The sequence below is a fragment of the Mastigoproctus giganteus genome, chromosome 2 (assembly GCF_048544385.1).
Source record: "Mastigoproctus giganteus isolate SK-2022 chromosome 2, ASM4854438v1, whole genome shotgun sequence".
NCBI classification, from domain to species: Eukaryota; Metazoa; Arthropoda; class Arachnida; order Uropygi; family Thelyphonidae; genus Mastigoproctus; species Mastigoproctus giganteus.
In genome coordinates this window covers 10,036,812-10,059,866 of record NC_143576.1, presented here as the reverse complement: position 1 = coordinate 10,059,866, position 23,055 = coordinate 10,036,812, and the positions used below count along the sequence as shown (strand labels likewise).

The following is a 23,055-nucleotide window of genomic DNA, read 5'->3' as shown; positions in this document are numbered from 1 at the left end:
GCACACTGCCATTACTGTCATTAACAACCCTGCCAACCTTCGTGTCATCTGCAAACTTCGACATTAAGCCTGATATACCTTCATCAATATCATTGATAAATATACAAAACAACAGTGGACCCAACACCGAACCCTGTGGGACTCCACTAATAACATTAGTCCACGAAGAGCAGCACCCATTGATTACCACCCTCTGTCTTCTCCCACTTAACCATCCTTTTATCCATTGTAGCAACTTACCCTTAATACCATTCTGCTCCAATTTGTACAGTAGTCTTCCATGCGCAACATTGTCAAAAGCTTTCCTGAAATCCAAGTATATGATATCAAAATTATTTTTTGCATCCAGTTCCTTTGTGACCACATCATAATAACCAATCAAATTTGTCAGACAAGACTTTCCCTTAACAAACCCATGCTGTGTCTGAATTATTGCTGCAGTCTTGTCTAGATGATCCTGCAATGCATCTTTAACCAGTGACTCCATTATTTTACCCGGAACAGAAGTTAAACTAACTGGTCTGTAATTACTCGTGTCACCCTTCGAACCTCCTTTGTGAATTGGGGATACACATTTGCACATCTCCAGTCCGTGGGAACCTCCCCTGAATCCAAGGATGCTCTCATAATTATGGCTAAGGGTTTGCTTAGTTGCTTTGCCGCCTCCTTTAATATAACTGGATAGATCCCATCCACCCCAGGTGCCTTTCTTATGTTTAACTTCAACAATTTCTCCTCCACTTTGCTCTCAGTTATTACAAAATCATTAAGCACACTGCTACAATTTGATAACCTTCTTCCATTTTCAAACTGTAATAATTCCTCACGTGTGAATGTAGATGCAAAATACTCATTCAGTTTGTTTGCTATCTGAGCAGGATCATCAACAGTCGAACCATCGATGTCAAGTGGACCAATCATATTCATCCCCTTCCTTTTAGAGTTTATATAAGTAAAGAAATCCTTGCTGTTTTTCTTAGCATCTTTTGCCAAAGATTTCTCGTAATCTGCCTTTGCCTGCCGAACCTCCTTTGTGACCTGATTACAGACTAGCTTATATCTGCTACAGGCTTCTGCGTCGCCTGATAATTTATATGCATCCCATGCATTTTTCTTCTCTGACACGAGTCTCATTAGTTCATTTGATAACCATTTAGGCCTAAACCTTGAACAATATTTCTTCATCGGTATGAAAAGTCTAGAAGCTTCCACGATTAATTCCTGGAATGCTTCCCACTTAGAATTTACTGTTTGTAACATCGTCAGTTGATCCCACTGTACAGAATTTAAAAACTGTCTGAGACCACTGTACTCCCCTTTACGGAAGCAAAAACCCTTTCCTTTACCCCTGACGGTAGTTACCTCTTTGAGTAAATCCCACTTCAGCACACTGTGATCACTGCCACCTAGTGGTTCCTTTATCTGCAAATTCTTAATACACGAATGATCACTGCTGATAACCAGATCAAGAGTATTACTTTCCCTGGTTGCCTCTCGAACATGCTGCTGCAGAAAACAATCATCCAATAAATCCACAAAAGTCTGACTAGTGTGTGAGTGACCAACCCACAAGTTCCAGTCAATATCTGGGAAGTTAAAATCCCCCATTATAAGACATTCTGATTTACTGACCCACTCTATTTCTCTGTACAATTGTTCATTGTACTCATTCGAGTCATTAGGCCTATAACACACTCCTACTTTTATTTTTGCTTTCGCAGTGCTTATCTTATGTCACACTAAACTGACTCAACAGTGCACTGTCCATCTATATCAACTGGATGCACTTCTTTTGATTTTATGTTTTTCTTAATTAACAGCATAACACCTCCTCCCTTTCTGTCCTGTCTATCCTTTCTTTACACATTGTACTCCCCAAATTCCAGTTCTGCATTCCTTATATCTTTGTGACACCACGTCTCTGCTATCCCAACAATATCTGCCTTTGATGTCTTGACCAACACTTCAAATTCATCAAATTTATTTACTATACTTCTAGCATTGGTATACATGCAAGCATACATGCTCCTATGCCTATTCCTTGTTACCCTAACACATCCCATATACCCAACTATTCCAGGATGACTGCCATCCGTCCGTGAAACCCCCCAACACCCCCTCGCTCCAGGTCGCTTCTTATTCTAATAGAAGTTGTGGAAGTTAATAGCTTAAATAGATTCAAGGAAGAATTGGACAAACTTTTGGAGCAAATAGATAAGTGAAATGGGAAGGTTTTTTTTTTTTTTTTTTTTTTTTTTGGCTGATGCCATATAAACTTGGTTTCTTGCATCATAAGCCACTACTAATGCTAATTTCACCCTCTCCTCCAAACCAGTCCAAACACGTGCTGCAACCAGTTAGCATCTATTCACTGTCCAACTTCAAACTCACAGAACCACTTTTCTTTTATCTCATTTATCCATTTTACTTCTGCATTTTGGAACCTTCTTTTATATGTATTTCCAAAAAAATTTGATCTAGAAATTCCTGTCTAATATCAGCAAGTAGCTACTCTCTTCGAAGCTGTCAAACTTTGTGCATGGTACTAAGTACTCTAGGTTCTAATACCTTTCATCTTTGGAGTTTTTCATTGCTTTTGTAGCAGTGCTACTCCTGCACTTTTGCCTTTCCATGATAGGGCCAGAATACATTGGCTAAAAATTTCTCTTGTCAAGGGCTGAAAGGAGGAAACATGGGAAATGCAGACTCTCCAATCTGCTTGCTCAGACCAGCAGAAAATTAAGTTTATGCACATACAGCTAAGCAACAAGAGGTAGAGACACATCCTCAAGTTGTATCACCATTCTTAGTTATTCATTTTATAAACAAATTATCCATGTGAAATCACCATTTCAGACACAAAAAAACTCTTGAAACTTTAGCTAGTTCTCCTAAAGCAATCAGATGATAGAAAATCAGAGAACTTACTAGTACAAAACAAGCAGAGAGCAACTACTGTAGGCAAAAATATATTCAGAAATTTCAATAACAGTTTACTTTCTCAATGTACAAGATTAATAAATAGTGAAATAGCAGAACAGTGAAAAGAGAAATGGTAATTATTCCAAAAAAGTATAACATTAACTTTTAACACACTCAAAATTGCCAATAACTGTAGAAGCTGGATACCTGAATTGTTCATTGAGACCATATATTCTAAACTCTGTGCTTTGTTTTAAATGCCAGAAGTGTGGACACTCTCAGGTAGCATGCAGAAGTTCTGTTGTCTATACAAAATGTGATATCAAGAACTTAGACAAGGTTATATTAAAAAATTCAAGATGTTCCAGTTGTAGAGGAAAAGCATAATGCCTGCTTAAATGAATGTGAAGAGAGAAAAGAGAATACTGAAATACAAAGTTGAGAAAAACAATGTTACATACCAAGAAGCTAAAAGAGCAATACAACCACAGTGTATTAATAATAGTAGTGGCAATAGTGCAAGAAACCAAGCTTATACAGCATCAGCCAAAAAAATAAAAATAAAAACTTCCCACATCACCTGTCCACCCCCTTCCAGTGGTTTGTTTAGGTCTTCTTTGAATTTATTTGAACCGCCTACTTCAACAATCAGTTGACTGCTGGCTGAAGGCCAGTTGGTAGTTCCACACATTTGTTCTGCAACCTTCCATCTTCAGTTGGAATTTATGTCTCCTTGTGCATAGTCTGAGCAAGAGGAAGGCATTGAGCTTGCTCAATCCATTCAAAGCCTTAAACACATCAAAGCACTTTCGAAGATGTCTAGTCTCCATATGCTGTAATTAGCAGAGATGAAGCCTTTCTTGGTAAGAGCACCATTTGTTCCCCGCACAAATCCCATTGCCCTTCTTTGCACCTGTTTCAAATACAGTGCAGTCTTGATATTATGTCGTTATCAGGTGACAACTTTAATACCCATGGTATAATTGAAATGTGTTATAGCTGAAAAAGTTTACTTTTTTTTTTTTTTTTTTTTTTCCCACAGTTTAACAGAAATACACTTTACTTAATATATAAATACTCTATATACTAAGGTTTTTTGAATATGCAGAATAAAAGACTTAAAAGTATTAAACATTGTATCATTCCCTTTGTATTCTACTAATGCACAGTGCTCTTATGGACTTACTTAATTTATTCATCCATTTTGAAATAGTTACCTAATTTAGTTCACTGAACTGATGGCAGCGTTATTTTGGTTCATAATTCTTAACAGTGGTCAGATGCAATAAATGAAGATGTTCATAATCACTCTGCCCTTCTAACCACACCATAATGTTTTCAAGTACTTTGTTGATTTCTAGTGTTTTTTTCCCTTACATGTGTCATTTACATTATCTTCTGAGTCACTCTCTATGTCACTAGCCTTTTGTTTGTCGATTGTGTTCCCCTTGTTCACAGAGGCTACAATTTCTTCCTTGCTCTTGTTCAAGTAATATGCAACTGGAGCTTCCGCATTTGCCTCAATCCAAGCAGCCAGGTCATTGGCTCTAAGACTGCCACCAAGTATATTACAAGTAGCCTTTGCTTCTTGTTTCAAAAATGCTGCTAATTTGAGGTTATTATTAGTGATCTCATCTTTTCCAATACATTTTTTCCAGCAGTTTTCAATTGCAGTTGAGTTTACTTCCTTCCATGCTAATCCAATATTGTAAACAATGTCTTTAAGTGTTAATGTTTTCAGAAATTCTAGAACTTGAATGTCTGAGTTAATAACATCTGTAACACCACCAGTTTGATTTAACTTCTGTTCTGGGGAAAACAATAGTGGTCACTGGTTAAAGAAGCATTGCAGGGTCATCTAGACAAGACTGCAGTAATAATTCAAACACAGCATGTTTGTTAAGGGGAAGTTTTGTATGACCAATTTGATTGGTTTGTGTAGTTGTTTTTGACTAATGCTATATAAAGCTTGCTTTCTTGCATCATTTGACACTACTACACACCCTGGGATTACTGCTACTCATATACAGTAATTTACATTTGCCAATGTTAAACTTCAATTGCCATTTCTCAGCCCATCTACCTAAGTTTTCTGAGATATTTTTAATAAGATATGTACTGTATACAGTAATTCTTGTGGTTAAATCTGTGTGTTTTGTTATTTTCATTTTCAAAGTTAAAACTATTTCTTTAAATGACTGCATCCACAAATAATAAATATAGTAAAGGCAGTTATTGAAAAGGTAGCTGTATAATGTGTTGTATTAAGCCATCAGTTGTGCTGGTGCCAGCACTGTAAATTACATTGGAGCAGAATGGTATTAAGGGTAAGTTGCTATAATGGATAAAAGGATGGTTAAGTGGGAGAAGACAGAAGGTGGTAATCAATGGGTGCTGCTCTTCGTGGACTAATGTTATTAGTGGAGTCCCACAGGGTTCGGTGTTAGGTCCACTGTTGTTTTGTATATTTATCAATGATATTGATGAAGGTATATCAGGCTTAATGTCGAAGTTTGCAGATGATACAAAGGTTGGCAGGGTTGTTAATGACAGTAATGGCAGTGTGCTACTGCAAGAGGATCTAGATAATTTGGGCAAATGGGCTAAGAAGTGGCAACTGAAGTTTAACCTTGACAAATGCAAAATACTGCATATGGGTAGAAGTAACCCCAGAGAAACGTACCAACTGTGTGGTACTACACTTAAGGTGGTAGAAAATGAAAAAGACCTGGAAGTAATTGTGCAATCAGATATGAAGTTTTCTGAGCAATGCAGACAGGCTGCCAGGGCAGGTCATGGGGTTTTATCAATGATATATAGGAATTTTGCTAGCAGGGAAAAGGAGGTGATTGTCCCTCTGTATAAGGCAATGGTCAGGCCACGCCTTGAGTACTGCGTATAGGTCTAGAGGCCTCATTTTAGGAAGGATGTAGATTTGCTTGAGCATGTACAGAGAAGGGCAACAAGATTGGTGAGGGGAATGAAGGGATCCTCTTACCAGGAGAGGCTTAAGTTCTGCAAATTGCAATGGCTGGAGACTAGGCACCTGCGCGGTGATCTGATTTAGGTGTATAAGGCCTTGAATGGGTTGAGCACACTGAATTCTGATGGGATCCTTCCACTTGTTCAGATTACGAACCTAAGGGGCATAAATTCAAATTAAGCAAGGACAGATGTAGACTAAATGTGCGGAAATATGCCTTTAGCCAGGGGGTGGTTAATTGCTGGAACAAACTTCCATCTGTTGTTGTGGAAGTTGATAGGTTGAATAAATTTAAGGAGGAACTGGACAGGCATTTGGAGGGAATGGTGTGATTTTTTTTTTTTTTTTTGGCTGGTGCTGCATAAGCTCATACACTTGCTTTCTTGCATCACATGCCACTACTACTACTACTACATTTTCTCGTTGAGGAAGTTGTTCTTCATCATAAGTTTAGTCCGAAAATGTCCAGTGGTGTACTTTTAAAGTAAAAGTGATTTAGACTCATTTTGTTGTTGTGGAGAACCAATTCTGACAATTGATCCTAGTTTTTGTATATAATGTGTGGGTATTTTTTTAAAACTTTTGTAAATAATCATTCTGCATAATAGCATGGTTGATATGCTATTTCCTACTCATTTGAAAAAAAACACAGTGTGAAAATCTGCCCATGAACACAATTTGTAAATTAGAAAATAGGCCTTGGGTTAGGCCTATTTTCTAATTTACAAAATAATTTACAAATTGTCGGGTGTTGCAAGAAATTATATCACTAATTTCTTTCAACACCCGACAAACTGGTTAAATCAGACTTTATTAAAATAAAATAAATAAAATACAATATAAAATATATACATAAATAAAGCACTAAAACAGATATAAAATAAGATAAAAGCTTTAAAATACAATAAAGGAATAAAACAGTAGCTTTCGTTGCAGTGTCCAAAAGATAAAGAACAAATAATTTGACCATTTTAGGTGGGTTATCTTACATGGTTGTACTCCAGATTTTCCTCTTTGTATATACTGATCACAGCATGTGCAAATCATGTTTGTGTAAGTTTAGGCATGTAGTGCAAAGGAGCCTGAGACTTTGCTGTGTATGATGCTATTTATATCATGATGTAGTTGAAGCTGAGTTCTGATCACTATGTCAAAAATATTCAAAGAAACTCCTCAGCGAATGGTAATTATTAGAACAGGACACATCAGAAACAAAGTAATAGGTTTTAAACAGTTTTTGTCACTGTCGATGGCACATGCACAGAGCAAAGATAACTGTTTTAGTGTGGTCCTCAGCAACTTCCAGTTATATTTCATGCCTATGATACAACAATAAAATAAAGATATTAATCAGTTGTGTGGAATCATTTGCCACTCTTGTGCGAAGTGCTGCTTCAGGTTGATTAAGTATCCCTGGACAGGCTGCAGTACATCTTCCTAGAGTATTCTCAATCTGCTCAATGGGATTCAGATTGGTCAGCAGACAGGCTGATCCATATGGATCATATCCTCATTTTCCAAAATATTGTTAAATAACTGGATCCTGTGAAGTTGAGCATTATCATTCATCAGAATGAACTGTTTGCTTAAAGCACCATCATAAGAAAGACCATTAGTTTCAGGATTTTATTTCTATACGTGTGTGTGTGTGTGTGTGTGTGTGTGTGTGTGTGTGTGTGTGTGTGTGTGTGTGTGTGTGTGTGTGTGTGTGTGTGTGTGTGTGTGTGTGTGTGTCCCATTCTTGATATGGAAGTCTGCATGACCACAGAGACTGCCAGCCCAAATCAGCAATCCATCTCCATGGAACTGGTTTTGTTTCTGTATGTACACAGAATTGTTTTGAATTTCTCTTTTATGCCACATTAGGACCTAAAAAGAATCTGATTGTAAGCTATACCTGAAATTGTCAAAGGACATGTGGTGCCATTCCTTGTCAGTCCAGTTACAATGTTTGAGTACTCTTTCTTCTGACCCTTCAGTGTTTGGCACACAACATAGGTCTTCTGACATAAAGGCCATGTATCTGTGCAGATGGTTTTGAATGATTTCAGTTGACATCTGTGTTCCTATTTGCTGCTAAATATTGTCTGAGTAGTGTGTAGCTTTTGAGCATTGATTATGATGGGAAAGGAGAGAAAGTGATCTTGCCTCAACATTGTTTATGGTCTTTAACCCTGACTTGGATGCCTCTGAATAATCTGATTCCACAACCTACTGATGACCCTTTGTGACATGCCAAGCCACACCTGCAACTTGCTGTTGTGACTGTCCCACATCCAGTCTCCTGATGACTCCAAGCAGACTTAAGCAAATCCATCTGAAATGACATTTTCAGGTGCTTTGCTGCAATAATCAATAGGGTTTTTTATTTTTTTTTTATTTTGAAGCTGTAGTTTATGAATGAGATGCATCTGCAAAAATCATTGCAGTCTGAATTTGCATGTTCTTGGCCTCTGTTTTTTGGGACCTTAGTAATTTACATCTGCATATCAGCTGTCCTTGTAGCCACAAAGTATCAGTATACTAGATATTTTAGTATATTCAGCAGTGATTCCTTAATTGTTTTGATATGTGTTATTATATCTATAAATTAAATTTTCATTGTTAATAAAAATTATTTGATATGTATAAAAAAATTCATGAATGAACTGTGTTTATAGTTAATGTTGATGAATGGCTAAAGAATACAGATATTGATTCATTGGGACCATATGATTCAACTAGTGATAACTTAAGTCGATCTGGCACAATTTCTTCTCGTGGAAGTCGCAAAAGCATTCAGTCTGAGGTAAGAAATGTTCAAATGTATAGCTGTATATAATAGATGAGTTTATTTTCATTAAGGAAACATTTTTGTTAAGGAAAATTTTTTTTGCAATTTTTATTAATTGTAAAATTGTAAAAAAAAAAAAAAATGTCCATATTGGTGATTAATCAAATGGAAGGGATCTTGATAGTGTTAGAGTTGACAGTTGATGAATTTTTCCATTACTTTGGAATAAGTTGTGATTGCAGTAGAATGATAATTGGAAAGGAGGAAGGGATTTATCCCCCTTTTTTAGGAATTTGTTAGATGTGAGGAAATTTCAGTGCAGAAGGGAAAACACTATTGCAGTAAGAGAGTGTGAAAAAAGGTGACACAAAAAAGTGCTAGTCAACTCTGGTGCATCAGTTTTAAGAATAACTGGAAAAGTGCTATGAGGATCTGGAAACAAGATTGGTATCAAGATTGGTTAGGATTCTTTTAATGTCTTTCTACTAGAAAAGTGAAGGAAGAGGCGTTGAATGGAATACGTTTGGTATTGGCAGGAGATTTACTAAGAGTGTTTATGCACAAGGTAGAGGAAGGATCAGATCCTAATAAATCACTACTATTAGTATTAGATAATGGTAATAGTGATTTATTAGCATCTTAGTCAAGTTAGTACTTATGCATCAGTTCTGTACATACTTGAAACAAACTGAAGCATTTTTTTTTCTTTTCTTTTCTTTTTTTTTTTTTTTCTTAATTAAAACCCCAGCATGAAGGGTATTACAACATATGGTACTTATTATGATGCATTAATTGAAGTCTGAGAAGATGGAAGATACTTTATATTAGCATTAGTAGAGGCATATGATGCAAGAAAGCAAGTTTAGTATAGCATAAACAAAACAAAAATAAAAAAAATAAATAATAAAAAACCCTTCCCATTTCACCCATCCATTCACTCCAAATGTTTGTCTAGTTCTGCCTTGAACTTATTTAAATTGCTGGCCTCCACTACAACAGATGAAAGCTTGTTCCAACTATCAACCACATGTTGGCTGAAGACAAATTTCCACACATCTATTCTACAATTGGCTTTCCTCAATTTGAATTTATGCCTCCACATTTCTCTTCTCTGCCACGAGCCTCATTAATTCATCCGACATACATTTAGGCCTAAACCTTGAACAGTATTTCTTAGTTGGTATGAAAAGCCTAGTACCCTCCAAGGTTAAGTCTCTGAAGATTTCCCATTTAGAATTCAACGTTGGTAACATCATCAGTTCAGTCCATTGTATAGAATTTAAACATTCTCTGAGACCATTGTAGTCACCTTTATGAAAACAAAAACCCTTCCCCTTACCCCTGATGGTAGTTACATCTTTAAGTAAATTCCACATCAGTACACTGTGATCACTGCCACCTAGTGGTTACTTTACCTGCAGATTCTTAACACATGAAGAATCACTGCTGATAATTAGATCAAGAGTATTACTCCCTCTGGTTGCCTCTCGAACATGTTGCTTTAGAAAACAGTCATCCAGTAAATACAAAAGTCTTGCTGGTGTGTGAGTGACCAATCCACAAGTTCCAGTCAATATCTGGAAAGTTAAAATCCCCATTATAAGACATTCTGATTTACTGGCCTACTCTATTTCTCTGCACAATTGCTCACTATACTCATCAGATTCATTAGGCCTATAACATACACCTACTCTCATTTTCTCTTTCCCAGTGCTTATGTCACGCTACACTGACTCAACATTGTATTGTCCACCAAAGTCAATTGGACACACTTCTTTAGATTTTGTTTCTTAACTAACAGCATAATCTATCCTCCCTTCCAATCTCTCTATCTTTTCTGTACACATTGTACTCCCCAAATTCCAATTCTGCACTGTGTATATCTGTGTGGCACCATGTCTCTGATATCCCAACAATATCCACTTTTGATGTCTGTCTTGATCAGCACTTCAAATTCATCAAATTTATTTATTGTACTCCTAGCATTGGTGTACACACAAGTATAGATACACTTATTCTTACTCTTAGTTATCCCAACACAACCCATGTATTTACTTGTTCCATGATGACTCCCAGCATCCCTTGAAATCCCAAGTATCTCGCTTTCCAGGCTGCTGCTCATTCTAATAGAAGCAGTGCAAGAATTACTTTCACCTCTGCCTGTAGCTACTGTAAATCTATTAGTCTGTGAATCACCCCAAGCTAGCAGTTTTCCAACCCACCTAACACTGCCTTGATAGCATTGGCAAATATTCTTGCACCCTTTCTATTTAAGTGTATCCCATCCCTGTAGAAACAATGTCTTCTGTTAACAGGCACAGTTCACAAAAAAAAAAATCTACTCCCACGAGCCTTGCACAATCTCTTCAGGGTGAAATCGATTGACAAGGCTCTCATCATATAATCCCTCCTTTCCAGAATTTCAGACACTTTCAAATTTAACCCAAATCTATCCTACAACCGTCTTTCCTCAATTTGAATTTATGCCCTCTCAGGCGATTATTCTGAGCAAGAGGAAGTATCCCGTCAGCACTGAGCATGCTCAAACCATTCAAGGCCTTATAAACCTCAATCAGATCACTTCACAGGTGCCTAGTCTCCAGACGCTGTAATTTGCAAAACTTAAGCCTTTCTTCATAAGAGCACTCCTTTGTTCTGTTCACTAACCTTGTTGTCCTTCTCTGTTCTCATTCCAACAGCTCTACATCCTTCTTAAAATGGGGCCTCCAGACCTGTATACAGTACTCAAGGTGTGCCTGAAAATTGCCTTATACAAGGGGATAATCACTTCCTTAATCCCTGCTAGAAAAATTCCTGTATATCATTGACAAGACACCATGACTGTCTTGTCAGTGATATACAGGAATTTTGGCAGACCATCTGCACTGCTCAGAAAACTTCATATCTGCCTGCACAATTACCCCAGGTCCTTTTAATTCTCTACCACTGTCAGTGTGGTACCACAGAGTTGATACGTTATTCTGAGATTATTGCTTCCCATATGTACTACTTTACATTTGTCAATGTTAAACTTCATTTGCCACCACTCAGCCCATCTGCTCAACTTTTCTAGATCCTGTTGCAGATCCTGTTGTTGTATCATCTGCAGACTTGGACATTAAGCCTGATATACCATCATTAATATCATTTATAAATACAGAAAACAACAATGGACCCAACACTGAACCCTGAGGGACTCCACTAATAACATTAGTCCACAATGAGTAGTCCATTAATTACCACTCTCTGTCTTCTGCCATTCAACCATCCCTTTATCCATAGCAACAATTTGCCACCAATGCCACACTGCTCCAATTTGTGCAGCAGTCTTCCATGTGCAACGGTATCAAAAGCCTTTCTAAGATCCAAATATATAATATCAAAGTTATTCCCTGCATCCAATTCTTTTGTGACTACATCATAGTATCCAATAAAATTGGTCAGGCAAGACTGTCCCTTAACAAAACCATGCTGTGTCTGAGCTATAACTGAATTCTTGTCAAGATGATCCTGCAGTGCTTCTGTAACCAGTGCTTCCATTAATTTTCCTGGAACAGAAGTTAAACTCACAGGTCCATAATTACTTGTGTCAGCCTTTGATCCTCCTTTGTGAATTGGGGTTACACTTGCACATCTCCAGTCTGTGGGTACCTCCCCTGAGTCCAAGGAAGCTCTCATAATTATGGCTAACGGATTGCTTACTTCCTTTGCTGCCTCCTTTAATATAACTGGATAGATCCCATCCACCCCAGGTGCCTTTCTTGTATTTATCTTCAACAATTTCTCCTCCTCTTTACTCTCAATTATTACAAGATCATCAAACTCACTGCCAGTGTTTACTTCATCTATGGCATTCCCCTTCCTGAATAACTCCTCATGTGTGAATGTAGATGCAAAATATTGATTTAGTTTGTTAGCTACCTGAGCAGGATCATGAACAGTTGAACCATTGATATCAAGTGGACCAATCTGATTCATCCCCTTCCTTCTAGAGTTTACATAAGTAAAGAACTCCTTGCTGTTTTTCTTTGCATCCCTTGCCAAAGATTTCTCGTAATCTGCCTTCGCCTGCCTAACCACCTTTGTAACTTGGTTACAGATCAACTTATATCTATCATAGGCTTCTGTGTCACATGTTATTTTATATGTATCCCATGCATTTTTATTCTCTGCCATATGTCTCCTTAGGTCATCTGACATCCATTTAGGCCTGAACCTTGAACAATATTTCTTAGTTGGTATGTAAAGCCTAGTAGCTTCCAAGATAAGTTCTTTGAATGCTTCCCATTTTGAGTTTGCTGTTGGTAACATCATCAGTTGGTCCCACTGTATAGAATTTAAATACTGTCTCAGACCATTGTAGTCACCTTTACGGAAGCAATAACCCTTCCCTTTACCCCTGATGGTAGTTACCTCCTTGAGTAAATCCCACTTCAGCACACTGTGATCACTGCCACCTAGTGGTTCCTGTATCTGTAGATTCTTAATGCATGAAGAATCACTACTGATAATGAAATCAAGAGTATTGCTCCCTCTAATTGCCTCCCGAACATGCTGATTTAGAAAACAATCATCCAATAAATCCACAAAAGTCTTGCTATTGTGTGAGTGACCAACTCACAAATTCCAGTCAATATCTGGGAAATTAAAATCCCCCATTATAAGACTCTCTGATTTACTGGCCCACTCTATTTCTCTGTACAGTTTCTTATTATACTCATCAGAGTCATTAGGCCTATAGCACACTCCTACTCTCAATCAATTTCGATCTCCCAGTGCTTACACCAAACTGACTCGACACTGCACTGTCCAGCGATGTCGACTGGCTTCACTTCCTTGGATTTTGTGTGTTTCTTAACTAATAGCATAACCCCTCCTCCCTTCCTATCCTGTCTATCCTTTCTGTAGATGTTGTACTCCCCAAATTCCAGTTCCGCATTACTTATATCTGTGTGACACCACGTCTCTGATATCCCAACAATATCCGCCTTTGATGCTTTGAGCAATACCTCAAATTCATCAAATTTATTTACCAAACTCCTAGCATTGGTGTACATGCAAGTATACATGCACCTGTTCTTTTTCTTAGCTACCCTAACACAACCCATGTGTTTACTTGTACTCCAATGACTCCCAGCAGTCTCTGAAATATCCTGCATCTTATTTTCCAGGCTGCGGCTCATTCCAATAGAAGCAGTGCAAGAATCACTTTCACCTCTGCCGGTGGCTACTGTTAATCTATTAGTCCTTGTATCCCCCAATCTAGCAGATTTCCGACTGCTATATTGGGGGATCCGACCTTATTACAGACTGATTTATATTTACCATAGGCTTCTGTATCACCTGATAATTTATATGCACACCATTCACTTTTCTTCTCTGCCACTTGTCTCAATAGTTCATCTGAACAGTATTGCTTTGGAATAGTATTACTTCCCTGAATGCTTCCCATTTAGAATTTGTTGTTGGTAACATCATCAGCTGGTCCCACTGCATAGAATTTAAAACTGTCTGAGACCCTTACGAAAGCAAAATCCTTTCCTTTTACCCTTGACAGTAGTTTTCTTTAATTAAATTCCACATTAATATACTGTGATTGCTGCTACACTGTGGGTTTTTTTACCTGCAGATTCCTAATGCATGTAGAATCACTTCTGATAATCAAATCAAGCGTTGCTTCCTCTTGTTGCCTCTCCAGCATACTGGTATAGAAAACAGTCATCCAAGAAATCTACCAAAGTATTGCTCATGTGTGTGACCAACCCACAAATTCCAGTCAACGCCTGGAAATTTAAAATCCCCCATATAAGACATTCCGATTTTTCACTCTACTTCTTTGTGTATCTGTTTGGTATACTAATAATAGTCATTATTCCTATAACACACTCCTACTCTCAATTTTGTTTTCCCAATTCGTATATCAGACCAGACTGACAACATTGCACTCCCATGTTGACTGGATGCATTGCCTTAGATTTAATATACTTCTTAACTAAGAGAATAATGCCCTCCTCTCCTGTCCTGTCATGTCTGTCCTTACTGTATACATTGTATTCCCCATATTCAAATTCAGCATTACTTACATCTGAGTGACAAAATGTCTACACTATCCCTACGTCTGCATTTGATGACATAATCAGTACTTCAAATACATAATTTATTTACAGTGCTCCTAGCATTAGTGTACTTTCAAGTGTACATGCATATGTTCTTATTCTTAGTTACTATTGCATAGCCCATCTATTCACTGGTTCCATGATGATCTACAGCAGTGCCTGAAGTCCCTGACATCTCTGCTTTCCAAGATGCTGTATTTTCCAATAGAATCAGTGCAAGAATAACCTTCACCTCTGCCTGTGGCTCTAATTAATCATTAGTCTGTGTATCCCCCCAAGCTAGCAGTTTTCCAACCCACCTGTCACTACCTCAATATTCTTGCACCCCTTCTGTGTATGTGTATCCCATCCTTGTATAAACAGTCTCTCCTGTTGAGAGTATTCTGAGACTCTTCAATTGGTGCTGTAGTTTACTGATCTAGGGTGTGTGTGGGGCGGGGAGGAGTAGGAGTTACCCATGAGTTATTCTAGATTTTCAACATGTATAACATGCAAATTGGCTCAAAACACAAACTTAACACACAAAATTCATTCTAAACATTGTGTGAACTGATGTACTGGTTCTCTCTGATCAAAGTAGTCAATGCATCAAAAACTTTGAGACAAATGATAAGCTGCAGTTGAACTATAGCTACTGAAAATTTTATGTTAAAGAAGCTGTCTTGATTGTGAAAGCAAGAAGCAATACAGCAGCATACATTGCAACACCAGACCTTATAGATAGCTGCTTATAATTAAAATTTTAAATTTTACATCAGTGGAATATATTTTATGTTATTGTTTATAATTTATTTGCAAATTTTTTCTTTTTAGAATTTTGATGAGGCTGGGAGTGAAGCAAATGATTCCTTCTATGACAGTGATTTCAATGATGCTGCTTCTGATGTATCAGGAACACCACAAACACATGGTACTAGTGAGTCACCATTCTCAGCAGGAGCAGTTTCTGATGGTGATGCAATAGCAGCTGTAGAGAATACTTGGGATGCAGTTACAGATGATGCTTCTCTACAGCCTGGTGAAAGGGAAAACACTGAATGTATTGCAGAGCCAGTTGTTGAAACAGCTACTAAAATAGCAGTAACAGAGGAGGAGGATGAGGATGATGAAGAACAGGGTCCTGCTGCTGTACGCTGTATAGCACTCTTTACTTATGAGGTACTATATATTTAAGCATTGAATGGTTTCACAGAGCATATCTGTCACCTTACATTTACAGGAGGATGTGGATTAAAAGTGTCAATAATTTTTCATTTCCATTAATAGGTAAAAAATGTAATGCACAGTGAACACCCAGAATTCCTCTTAATGGATCAATGGTTGCATACAGTTTTCTATCTTAACCCTTTATTATATATCACTAATACTTTTTTATCTTTTTATATTATACTTTTTAAAAATGCTGATTAGTAGTACTGTAAACATTGTAAAATAAAAATATCTTTTATATCATACCAATAATTATTTTTGGAAAAAAAAAAAAAAAATCATAATTGTTTTGGCAGCTCACATTAGCTCGTCTTGACATTTAAACAAATTTCTGCAGCTCTAAAGGCTCCAGGCAGGAAGTTCTAAAAAAAAAAAAAAAAAAAATCATATAAATGTGAGTAATAATCATGACAGAACCCTCATTGATGTCTCCATATGCGCTTAGCAGAATGAGCAATCATGCAATGGATAAATTAGATATTTCTCCCGCCCCTTTGATTATGCCATTGTTTGATATTCCTGGTTCAAAACAAGAGGAGCTTGAAACAAAACATTTCGAGTGGTACCAACAAATGCATGCATCTAATTTGCCAATATCGGGTCCAATTTTGCAAGAAAAGGCAAATTATCTGGCTCAGCAACATGGAATTAGCAACTTCAAATGCAGCAGTGGCTGGCTCCAAAGATTTAAAGACAGGAATAACTTGGTTTTGCGAAATATTTGCAGCGAGTCTGGATTAGTCGACAAGGAAAATGTTACAGACTGGTTGTGTTTTGTACAGTCCATTCTTGAAAAATATGAGGCAAAGGATATTTTTAATCTTAATGAGACAGGCTTATTTTATAATTTGCTGCCAAACAAAACATTTGCTGTTCTAGGAGAGTCTTGTCATGGTGGAAAATTAAGTAAACAAAGACTCACTATTCTGTTATGCTGCAATCCAAATGGCAATACAAAGCTATGCCCACTGGTGATTTGTAAGTTTTCCAAGCCAAGGTGTTTTAAAGAAGTTAATGTACTTCCCTGTGGTTATGTGGCCAATAGAAGTGCTTGGCTTACGGTCAAAATTTTTCAGTCATGGTTATCAAAAGTGGACAGAAGAATGTCTTCAGAAAAAAAAAAAACATTTGGATGGTTCTAGATCATTGTACAGCACATTCTACCAAGACACTTAAGTTGAAAAATATAAGGCTTTTAACTTCCCATTACCATCCATAGCTGGGTAGTCAGAAGCAGGAATGCAGTAGCATACGCTCTTTGGGTAGACCGGGGATCAAACCCCTGACTGCTAAATATGGTCGATCTGCCAACCCGCACTGGACCAGCATTACAGATTATGGTCCATTTCCCTCAATATGAATTGTTGAGGAGGCTTCCATCCTGCAGTGGGTGATAATGGCTGCAGTTAACCTTTTTTTTACCACCAGTTTTATGCAGCCACTGGATCAAGGCATTATTTATAACCACAAGGAAGCATGTAGAGCCTGCCTGATAAGGTACTTGATCCTCAACATTTAAATTTGAAGCTAAATTGGAATGTCTTGGATGCTATCCATAATCTTGTTATTGCTTGGGATAGTATTGCATCAAGTGTAATAATCAACTGCTTCAGAAAAAGTGCCTTTGGAGAGAATATCATTGAAAAACATGGTCCAGCAGATGAATGTGATAGCAACATTGAGGAATGGGGGAATTTGAAGGAGTTATGGATTTTGTTGGTGAATTAAAAGAGTTTGTGAAGGTACATGTAGTTTCTATCACAGCAGTGCAACACCAGAAGAGCTGCTAAGCACCAAGCAAAATGATGATGTTTTTGTTACCAGCAAAAGTGAAGAAGCATATGCACTACTGTCTAAAAAAGATGCTCAAAATGCATTGAGTATAATAGAGAATGTGTTGGCCTGCAGTAATGTTGATAAAGAAACTATTACATTTTATAATATCTGTGCTGTAGTTAAAATACATTTAAGACAAAAACTGTGCAAACAACATTGGATTCTTTCTTTAAATTAGATTAATTTCAAAAAGTTAATGGATTGTATGTCTCCTTTTATATTAAGATTAATTCTTTTACTGTGATACTAAAATATTGTATATATCAAAATATATACTGTACAATATTTTCATTTCTGTTAATTGCTTTTCTCTTAGTTTATCTTACAAATAAAATAAAATCTTTAAAAAGTGTGTTAATTGTACTGTATTGTTACACAAGGCTTTTATTTTTATTATTTTTTATTTTAATTATTTTATTTTATTAATTTAAATTAATTTTGATATTATTATTATTCTTAGATATATAGTACTGTATGTGCCAAAAACAAAAAAAATAATAAAGGTAAAATTTCGACACTTTTGGGGGACCTCATTATTACAAAATGTTAAAATTTAGGTCCCTCAAACTTTGTATTAACGAGATTCTACTGTAGTAATGTACAGTATGTAGTTTTTACAACTAACATTAAGTTTATAGTTAACTAATAGTATACTGTTAATAGTAATAACTACTAACATTAACTGGTTAATAGTTAACCGCTAACTATTACGGGTTAATTTTAGTAGTAATAACTACTAACATTAACTAACAGCGAATAGGAGGAGTATTCACTGGATCATTAACAGTAGTCAGTAGAAAATATTAGCAATAGTTAATATTTTAACTATTGTCTCTGGATGAGTTAGTAATAATAGTAGTGATTAACTGTTATTACTACTAACAATTCTTCCAGTGTTTGACTCCTTACTTCAAAGTTGGAGTAAGAAGTCGAATAACTTTGTGGCATTGTCATCCATAAATTGGTCATTATCTTCACGATAAAGGGTAGGGTTACTGACATTCGACCTTCCATTGGTACCATCCATCGGTAAGTAGCACCCTCAAGCCTGCTACTTATGTAGCATAGTGTGGTCAGGAGTGCGAGTGCAGTAGCACATGCTCTTTGAGTGGACTGGCATTCAAGCCTGTGACTTTTAAAAGCGATTAATGTTTTTATTGATTGATTTATTGTAAACTCTGCTGACCTGATGGTTGTGCTGGAGTATAAACAGGAACATTTTTTTTTACTTACTCTACCAAATCAACGTTAGTGACTGCATTAGCATCATTTAGGAAGCGACGTAATTTGTGTCATTTCCTTTTCACATAAAACATCTTTTGTGCATACAGGGTACACATGTGCCTTTTTGATGTGTAAACATCTTTGGCGGCACCTACTAAATTTTGGACGGTGGTAAAATCAATTTGTCGTGATTTTGTGATGCCGAAATGATGTCATTTTATGTCATTTCCTAACAAAGAAAAACAGAGTCAGGAGAGGAGATTGCACAGAGGATCATGGGAGGTGATCTTGGATGTGCTCAGAGCTGACCTAAACCAGCTGGTTGTGGAAAAAGTTTGATTCGGGGCATACCATTTAGGTGGCTTTGTACTAACCATTCCAACCCATGGCAGAAACCTTTTCGTAACTGGAGAAATGGATATCTTGCAAAATTTAAAGTAAAGCATTTAAAGCAGAGGATCATGGGAGGGGACCTTGGATGTGCTCAGAGCTGGCATGGACCAGCTGGTTGCAGAAAAAATGTGGGAAAGGCAAAAAGAACAGAGTCGGGAGAGGAGATCACACAAAGGATCATGGGAGGTGATCTTGGATGTGCTTAGAGCTGGCATAAACCAACTGGTTGCAGAAAAATGTTTGATTCCGGGCATACTACTTAGGTGACTTTGGGCTAACCATTGCCACCCTTTTGGTAACCAGAGAAACAGATATCTTGAGGGCATTGATCTTGGATGTGCTCAGAGTTGGCATAAACCAGCATCAAGCACATCCAAGATCATTACATTACATGCACTTCAGCTGTACTAGTTGAAGCGCATGTAATGTAGGTGTTACAGTACAGTACCCATCTGTATTACTGAAGCAGTTATATATTTCCATCAAGAGGCAAATCATAAACGTTTTTCTGCAACCATCTGGGCTGGTCAAGAATATTTAAATCGGTTCACGATTGGGAGATAAGACTCCAAATTACATGTATGAGTAGAATCTTTTGCTTGTCACTGGCCATTCTCATTAAGTTGCAGAAGTCCTTGTTGGTAATCAAGTTTTTGCGTTTCTTTGCAATTGCACTGAGTCAGTTGAGTGTGGCGAGCTTTAGATTCTCATTCATCTCACTGTTTGGATGATTGTAAAAGTTTCAAAAGGGGTCTTCTCTGTCATGTTACAAGGCTCTCCAGGTTATTACCGCATTCTTCTTCTTCAGGGTCAACGTTGTCATTCGGCCCTGGAAAGATTGTGCAGGGCTCAAGGGGTAGAATTTTTTTCAGCCTGGTCTGTACTTGTGTTAACAGGAGAGACTGCTTCTACAGGGATGGGATACACTTAAATAGAAAGGGTGCAAGAATGTTTGCTGATGCTATCGAGGCAGTGTTAGGTGGGTCAGAAAACTGCTAGATTGGGGGGATACAAGGACTAATAGATTAACAGTAGCCACTGGCAGAGGAGAAAGTGATTCTTGCACTCCTTCTATTGGAATGAGCAGCAGCCTGGAAAATAAGATGCAGGATATTTCAGAGATTGCTGGGAATCATGGGGGTACAAGTGAATACATGGGTTGTGTTAGGGTGGCTAAGAGGAAGAGCAGGTGCATGTATACTTGCATGTACACCAATGCTAGGAGTTTAGTAAATAAATTTGATGAAGTTGAGGTATTGCTCAAAACATCAAAGGCAGATATTGTTGGGATTTCAGAGACGTGGTGTCACACAGATATAAGGAATGCAGAACTGGAATTTGGAGAGTACAATGTCTACAGAAAGGATAGACAGGATAGGAAGGGAGGAGGGATTATGCTATTAGTTAAGAAACACATAAAATCCAAGGAAGTGAAGCCAGTCGACATCGCTGGACAGTGCAGTGTCGAATCAGTTTGGTGTGACATAAGCATTGGGAGATCAAAATTGAGAGTAGGAGTGTGCTATAGGCCTAATGACTCTGATGAGTATAATAAGAAACTGTACAGAGAAATAGAGTGGGCCAGTAAATCAGAAAGTCTTATAATGGGGGATTTTAATTTCCCAGATATTGACTGGAATTTGGGGGCTGGTCACTCACACAGTAGCAAGGCTTTTGTGGATTTATTGGATGATTGTTTTCTACATCAGCATGCTCGGGAGGCAACTAGAGGGAGTAATACTCTTGATTTGATTATCAGTAGTGATTCTTCATGCATTAAGAATCTGCAGATAAATGAAACACTAGGTGGCAGTGATCACAGTGTTCTGAAGTGGGAGTTACTCAGAGGTAACTACCATTAGGGGTAAAGGGAAGGGGTATTGCTTTCGTAATGGCGACTACGATGGACTGAGACAGTATTTAAATTCTATACAGTGGGATCAACTGTTGATGTTACCAACAGCAAATTCAAAATGGGAAGCATTCAAAGAACTTATCTTGGAAGCTACTAGGCTTTACATATCAACTAAGAAATATTGTTCAAGGTTTAGGCCTAAATGGATGTCAGATGAACTAATGAGGCATATGGCAGAGAAGAAAAATGCATGGGATACATACAAATTAACACGTGACACAGAAGCCTATGATAGATACAAGTTGATCTGTAACCAAGTTACAAAGGAGATTAGGCAGGTGAAGGCAGATTACGAGAGATCCTTGGCAAGGGATGCGAAGAAAAACAGCAAAGAGTTCTTTACTTATGTAAACTCTAGAAGGAAGGGGATGAATCAGATTGGTCCACTTGATATCGATGGGTCAACTGTTGATGACCCTGCTCAGGTAGCTAACAAACTAAATGAATATTTTGCATCGACATTCACACATGAGGAGTTATTCAGCGAGGGAAATGCCAGAGGTGTATTCAACTCTAGCAGTAAGCTAGAGAATCTTGTAATAACTGAGAGTAAAGTGAAGGAGAAATTGTTGAAGATAAACACAAGAAAGGCACCTGGGGTGGATGGGATCTATCCAGTTATATTAAAGGAGGCAGCAAAGGAAGTAAGCAAACCCTTAGCCATAATTATGAGAGCTTCCTTGGACTCAGGGGAGGTACCCATGGACTGGAGATGTGCAAAGGTGACCCCAATTCACAAGGGAGGATCAAAGGCTGACACAAGTAATTATAGACCTGTGAGTTTAACTTCTGTTCCTGGAAAATTAATGGAGGCACTGGTTACAGAAGCACTGCAGGATCATCTAGACAAGACTTCAGTTATAGCTCAGACACAGCATGGTTTTGTTAAGGGGAAGTCTTGCCTGACCAATTTGATTGGATACTATGATGCAGTCACAAAAGAACTGGATGCAGGGAATAACTTTGATATTATATACTTGGATCTTAGAAAGGCTTTTGATACTGTTGCACATGGAAGACTGCTGTACAAATTGGAGCAGTGTGGCATTGGAGGCAAATTGCTGCTATGGATAAAGGGGTGGTTGAGGGGGAGAAGACAGAGAGTGGTAATTAATGGACACTGCCCATCGTGGACTAATGTTATTAGTGGAGTCCCTCAGGGTTCAGTATTGGGTCCTTTATTGTTTTCTGTATTTATAAATGATATTGATGATGGTATATCAAGCTTAATGTCCAAGTTTGCAGACGATACGAAGGTTGGCAGGGTTGTCAAGGACACTACTGACACTATGCTGCTGCAACAGGATCTGGATAGGGTGAGCAGATGGGCAGAGAAGTGGCAAATGAAGTTTAACATTGACAAATGTAAAGTACTATATATGGGAAACAGCAACCCCAGAGCAATGTATCAACTCCGTGGTACTACACTGACAGTGGTAGAGAATGAAAGGGTCCTGGGGGTGGTTGTGCAGGCAGATATGAAGTTCTCTGAGCAGTGCAGACGGGCTGCAAGAGTAGCTCATGGTTTATTGTCAATGATATATAGGAATTTTTCTAGCAGAGATAAGGAGGTGATTATTCCCTTGTATAAGGCAATGGTCAGACCACAGCTAGAGTACTGTATACAGGCCTGGAGGCCTCATTTCAAGAAGGATGTAGAGCTGCTGGAACGAGTACAGAGAAG

The 23,055-nt window shown here is 37.7% G+C and overlaps 1 protein-coding gene across 1 annotated transcript in view; it reads left to right on the top strand.

Moving 5' to 3' along the window:
- The window catches only part of nwk (FCH and double SH3 domains nervous wreck), a 505,896-nt gene that overhangs the window by 359,922 nt on the left and 122,919 nt on the right, over positions 1 to 23,055 (top strand). The window contains exons 14-15 of the mRNA XM_090389564.1: positions 8,566 to 8,693; positions 15,608 to 15,952. Coding sequence (XP_090245690.1) covers positions 8,566 to 8,693; positions 15,608 to 15,952 — 473 coding nt within the window. The remainder of the gene's footprint in view (positions 1 to 8,565; positions 8,694 to 15,607; positions 15,953 to 23,055) is intronic.